General features: G+C 40.1%; 1 protein-coding gene across 1 annotated transcript; it reads right to left on the bottom strand.

Moving 5' to 3' along the window:
* Nucleotides 1-3,680: 3,680 nt before the first annotated feature.
* On the bottom strand, nucleotides 3,681-5,334 carry fancf (FA complementation group F). Its single transcript, XM_034685112.1, has 2 exons — nucleotides 5,246-5,334; nucleotides 3,681-4,954 (listed from the first exon to the last, which is right to left on the bottom strand). Exon 2 carries the CDS (start codon nucleotides 4,901-4,903, stop codon nucleotides 3,872-3,874), a length of 1,032 nt encoding a protein of 343 aa, XP_034541003.1. The 5' UTR covers nucleotides 4,904-4,954; nucleotides 5,246-5,334; the 3' UTR covers nucleotides 3,681-3,871.
* Between the last annotated feature and the right edge of the window lie 1,066 nt (nucleotides 5,335-6,400).

Raw genomic sequence — 6,400 nt, forward strand, 5'->3', positions numbered from 1 at the left:
GTGCATACTTTGGAAACCTACTGAAACATTTATGAGAACTAATCCAGACATATTTCAGCCACAGTCATGAAGCAACATGCAGAGGATGATTGGTGTTAGTTACTACATCTCCCACCATCAAAGGAAAAAGGAAGGAAGTCGTCTACATCGGATTGTTTTCCCTCTACAAACCTGTTTTCTTGCAGTTGCATGTGAGGTAATCTATCACAGGTCTTTGCAGTTCCCCTCCCCCATATCACATTACACTGACAGCTTCATACCCTGCTCTCCACAGCGCGCTCATATCTTGCTTGTATCTCACACAAGACAAAGGATGAGAGGCTGATAAGATTTTATCTGTTCATATTGTCAAGGCTGGAGGGGCTTTGCTTTGAAAAATCAGGAAAAAGTGACGGCAGAATTTGAAGAAAATGAAAGAAAATTTTGGTGTTTTACATATTTGCACATAAAAGACTTACAATTATTATAAATAGCTACAACTTACTTCCTTTAGAGCAGACACTTTAGCTGTATTTGTGTTGAAATTGTTTGGCCTATGTAGCACTAGACTATGTTAGTTATCAAAACCTACATCTGATCTTTAAACATCTTGAAATAAGGAAACACAGAAACATTTATAATTTGGGGAGCTTAAACAAGATTGTTGGATTTGTTAGATGTTGAATTTAAGTGAAAAAACATACTTTCTATGTTTATAAAAATACTTAAAATCAGAATTTGTCTTAAGGTGTGAATTAAACCCTCTCCCTTCCCCATGTTCTGAAATACAGCAGTTTCTGCAACCACAGCACCTCACTGGGGTGTCTGACAGTGCAGTTCTTATAGGATGTCCTGAAGAAGACTATGTGAATTACTTTCAACCAATTCTTCAAAAGTTGCAACACCATTTCACATGACTCAGTGGAAAAAAATCAAAGAGCCTCCATCTTTCCCTCACAGCATCTCTGGGAGAAAACAAAGAAATCGAAGCCTCGCTCCCTCTCTCTTTCCCTCTCTCCCCCTCACTCAGTGCATGCTTGATGAAGGCTCCCGCTCATCATCAGTGTCCTCTGAGTGGGACACAGGTGTGACGAGGGGCCCTCCTGCCTCTGTGATCTGTCACTGGGGCCAGACGAGGGCCAGGCTGGAGCGGCTTAGGCACGTGCCGAGGGAGGGCTCTACCCCCTCACCCACTCACCCCCCCGCTCCCCTCAGAGGACTCCCTATTCACACCGCCAGATGGGGGCTGGCTCTGAGTTTTAATGAATGCTATTCTTCACGACCCCTTTAGGAGCTGCAGAACAACAGTCGCCCTCAGCATGTCTCTCTGCAGTTTGTCACCCCATACTGAAACACAACAATATCACACTGCATAGAATTTAATTAAAAAAACAACCAAGAGGAACTACTACAAAGTAATCAAGTTTATTTCCTTACTTGGAGGGGAGAAAATACTGCTTTTTCCTACAAATACTGAAATCACTGTGAAAAGAATAGCTGCAACCTAAACACACACCTTCAACCAAACATAACACACTTAACCTGGGCTGGTTGTTGATATTAAGGGGCTGTCGACCTCCTGCTGTTTGAAGTGATGCCGCAGCACTACCCTGTAATTTTACCTTGCAGTTGAAGAGAAGAGAGTAATTTACCCTCATTTATCAATAACTGGATGGTATCACTCACTCTACAGCCAAATAACACAGCTCCCTTCAAAGATATCTAAAGATTGTGTCCTAAAAATAGTCTTTCCTTCATAGTATCACTTGTCAAACATGAGCAGATTAATCGTGTGTAAATGAAAAGGTAAAACATGTTTTAATTTGCTACAGATACAAAGCTCCAAAGAACCATACTGTGGTGTTGCTTTGCTTATATGCTTCTCATTTGGAGTCAGACAGTAACACATATGAATCATCACCATGGCTGCTTACACTCTCTGCCAGCGATGTGTAAGGCTGTGAAGAAGAGTGAGAAACACAAAATCTATAAATGAAAAAAATCTCCCAGTCCCAGAGGCTAAATGATAATGTGCTGCTTGGTAACACGTAGAGGATGAAAAACCTTCATTATCTAGCTGAACAAAGTAAAGTAAAGACACCCAGAAGTATTTTTCCAGTTTCCAAACATGTTTATCAACACAGCTGACTCAGATGTGATCTACATTAATCAGCTGGAAGTGACGCTGCATGTATTTATAACAGAGCAGGTGACAGAGCCCTTTAATCAGTGTTGGTTTCCATCCAGCCTGATGCATATGTTCCTCACTGGTGGAAATAAATTGGTTGTGTACATGCTGCCCTTTACTCACTGACCCGTGTCTGTCTCTACGTGGATTGCTTTCACGGCGTGTTAAACGAGCCGTGGATATGTTGGTGTTTCCCTGCACAGTGGACGGGTGTCTAATCCGCTGTCTGCCAGGGTTGTGTCACACACCAGCTATTGTGCAGGCTTTGATTGAAGACGCCTGATCTCACTAGCCGATCCCTCGCCGCAGAGGTGCTCTGACACATGGGCTGAGTGCTGAGATGTGTGAATTGGCAGTCTGGTCACATGACTAGCATGGGCCCAATCAAATTTTTTTAGATTCAGACTGAGCGCAGTTTCTGGTGAAAAGGCAACACTGACAGATGGTGTGTGAGAAATAATTTTAGGTGTGAACAGTCAGAAAATTAGTTCAGACAATGGTTTGGTTTTCTTTGTGTAATGCACGTTCTCCACAGCTGCTTATTCTAAAAAAATGATCACATTAAAAACCCAGCTTTCACTGCAGGTTTGCACAATGTGAGAATATTTATACCATGATTTAAAACAGCAGATCTAGAATCATTTGGCAGTAAAATGAATTCATGATGCTGAATGAAGCCTAAAATCTCCAGAGACCAATTTATAAAGTGTAAACTATTCAGTGATGATCAATTACTTTCCCTTTAATTCAGTCAGGTCAAGTGCTACGTCTCATTACAAGGCAGCACGTGACACTACCATCTGTCCAAACCCAGTGAGTTATTCCATTTTACATTTATTCATTTGAATCAGTCCCTACCTGTTAAAACGAGGAAATCAGATTAAACAAAGAAGCACTTCGTTTTAAAAAAATATGATAAGTGTAATTATTTTCCAGTAATGTCATCATTTATTCATTTTTTTAATATTTGCCCAAACTGTAAATATGTACATTGTGTTGTTACTTATTTTTTAATTGTGTACTGTATTGTAAAGTTGAAAAGAATACAGTATAAAGCATCAAGAATATCAATGAAAGAAGAATCCACTGTGGATTTCAGTGGAATCTACACTGAGTTGCTTCACAACTTCCATATACTGCAAGTATTGCACTGTTTTGGCAATTTTATATTTCTATTTGTACATTTTTTTTTTAGTCAACTTTTTATTCATTTTTGACTGATTTTGCACATTGTACATTGTACATTGTCCAATACATTATGTCATGACAATTCATACAGCCATGTCATTGTAATGATGACAATGCACAAGTGAACAAAATGACAACAAAAGTCTACAAATGATCAGTTTTTATAAACTGTTTTTTTTTTCATTTACACAAGGAAACCAAAGTTATTTTACCAATAGTGTATCCACACTCACAATACTACCCATGTTCCTTATAAAGAATAAAAGTGGCAGAATGAAGATTGAAACTATCCGACAGGAAGTAGAGAATGATACATGAGAAAGCATTTGTTGCCAAACTTCACTTTGCTGCTTTTATTAAGTGGTGCTGTCAAAACATTTTATTTGGCATCATGAAGTATTAAATATTAAGTACTGATGTTAAATTATTAATATCCACACTCAGATCTCAACAAACTGCATCAAGATATAAATACATGTAAACAATACAGCCATAAAGAAACCAGAAGACTGACAGTCAGCTGTTCAACACTGACAGTAGGTCTCCCCAAACACTCAGACCTCTGACATCAAAGTCTCCATCAGACATTTTTAAAGCATGTAGTTCTTTTTCCACATCCTCCCTCAGAGAGGAATTGGTGGACAACAAGGCCTGAAAATGCTCAGTCAGTTTTTCGAAGGACACAGTTTGGTTTGTGCTGGTTTGAACCCAGTCACCTTCAGTTATGCTGTACTCCATTTCAGAGGCCCACTTCTTCAGCACATTACAGTATGAGTCTTTAAATTCCAGGTGCTCTTTTGCCAGGTCAGTCAGAAGTTTGGAAGGTAGTGAGGAACACGTGAGCTGCAGCAGTCTGGGTTTTTTCTGCAGCCAGTCCAAGAGAAAACCATGTGCAGCAGTTTGTGCTGCAGAGTTTTGGGTCGTCAGCAAAGCTGCAGCGATGACCAAACAGAAGTGTTCGGCTTCTCCTTCAGGTCCTTGGAGGGCAGAGTCTAAAAAGCGCTCTACCCTGCATGCTTCACTGCCTTGGCTCAACAGAGCGCCCAGTTTCTCTATCAGCATCACCCCCTGCACTTCAGCACCAGCACCCACAGCTGACAGGTCTGTGAGAGGACTCAGGACTTTGCAAGCTGATGTGCATTGAATGATTTGGTTGCAGAAGCCGGTGACATCCTGATACTCACTCTGTTTGGTGTTTACAGGACTCTCTGCGTCAAAGAGTATCTTAACGATGGAGATTGGAAGATTAGGATTGTTCAACAGCCCAGCAAGCAGCAGGTGCTGACACTGGGAGAGGTCAGAGAAGGAGATTTCAGTGTACACAGGAAAAGTTCCTCCCAAACTTTGATTTGTGAGCTGCAGCTGCTTTTCCATAATCCTCCTGATCGCAGGGTTGTTGTGAAACTTGGAAAAGAGATTTTCGCAATACCGTGCCCAGTGGACTGCTCTGGTGAGAGTTTGTTTATCCCACTGCTCCACCACACAGCTGTGCGCAGCTACAGCTAGCAGCTCCGCCGCGCTCGCTAAGTTTTTCAACACCGCCTCCATGTGGCGCTCTCTACGTACATAGTTCAGCCCGAGAGAGCCGCTGGAGACTCCCTGCGGAGGGAAGACACAAATATTACCCGAATTGTCTTCCACCGACCACAGCAAACGTTTCCGAACAAGCGACTAGTTAGCAGGTTAGCTGGAAGCTAGTTTGAGACAGAACAGCGCCAAGTAAACAAACTGTTTGACAGGACTTCCGGTGGCACATTTCAAAATAAAATATATGTATGAATAAGTAGGGTTTTAAAAACATGTAGCGTCACGTAGTGAGTGTAAAAGTGAGTATTACACCTTCTTAAACGACTATCAAGAGTAAGTCTACATTTAAGCCTTTGTACTCACTTGTCATTCTCTAGTCGGGTTGACTTCTGGTGCCGCTTCCTCCAGTGCGCATGCGCAACTGAGTGCATTTGTTCACCAACTTTTGTGTCCTTCAAAATAAAAGCAAAAGTTATTTGTTGAGGCAAAATGTGCAGAATTAAAATAGGATTCTCACTCCAACATTCAAATGCACAGTTTATTGAAATTTGGGGACCTTTTCTGAACTCTGTACACAACCTTGAAAACCCTGATTCAGATGCAGCTTCATCATCTCTCTCTTCCAGATGTACAACTAGATATTTAATAGGACTGGGGAAAGTATTTCAGATCAGAATCAGAATCAGAATCAGAATCAGCTTTATTGGCCAGGTATGTTTGAACACACAAGGAATTTGTCTTGGTAAACTGTGCTCTCTTTGTACAAGGCATAAGAGTAAGGCATACAAATACAAACATAAATATAATAATAACAGTAACATCAACTATAAATACAAAAGAAAACAAATAGGCATGACTAATATGTACAGGCTAAACATAATATGATAATAGTGCAGTGGTGAGTAGTGCAGAGGTAGTTTTACATTAAAAAAAAGTAGATGTGGATTATAGTTAAATAATCACTGGCAGTGACAGGGTAGGGATTGTTTTATAATGGTTGTTGTTGTTGTTGTTTTTTTATTGTTTTTGTTTAGCTTTTTGTTTACCTTGATCTTTTCTTTAACCTAAAAAGCAAAACAGTAACACAGGCTGTTGTTGTAGGTCCATGCTTCACTTATTTACCATGTGCAGTAAATGGTTATTTTTTTTCCCCTTTGCGCATGTCTCTCACTTTTCCCATGAACCTGTGACTGCTAACTGCGTTTGGTGTTTATTTATAACATCCTCTAATATCAGTGACTGATCAGCACTGGGCTTCATGGATACCTTGTTTGTATCTCAATAAAAAGATGTGCATAATTGAGGCATTGAGACTTAGATAGCACTCCAGCTTCCCCCCACACTTTTTAATGTACACATCATCAGTGTACATATTTGTGTAATAAATTATCTACACGATATAATTAATACTATTTTAGAGATAAAGTCCAGTCCATTCAATTTACAAAAAATAACTTATATTCATGCACTTCCTAAAGCAGACCTTTTCATGATTCATATGTTTCCACTGATATACTT

The sequence above is a fragment of the Notolabrus celidotus genome, chromosome 6, assembly GCF_009762535.1.
Source record: "Notolabrus celidotus isolate fNotCel1 chromosome 6, fNotCel1.pri, whole genome shotgun sequence".
Classification (NCBI taxonomy): Eukaryota; Metazoa; Chordata; class Actinopteri; order Labriformes; family Labridae; genus Notolabrus; species Notolabrus celidotus.

Bases quoted from the DNA above. Each gene is read 5' to 3' on its own strand.
- fancf (XM_034685112.1), bottom strand. From the start codon at position 4,903: ATGGAGGCGGTGTTGAAAAACTTAGCGAGCGCGGCGGAGCTGCTAGCT.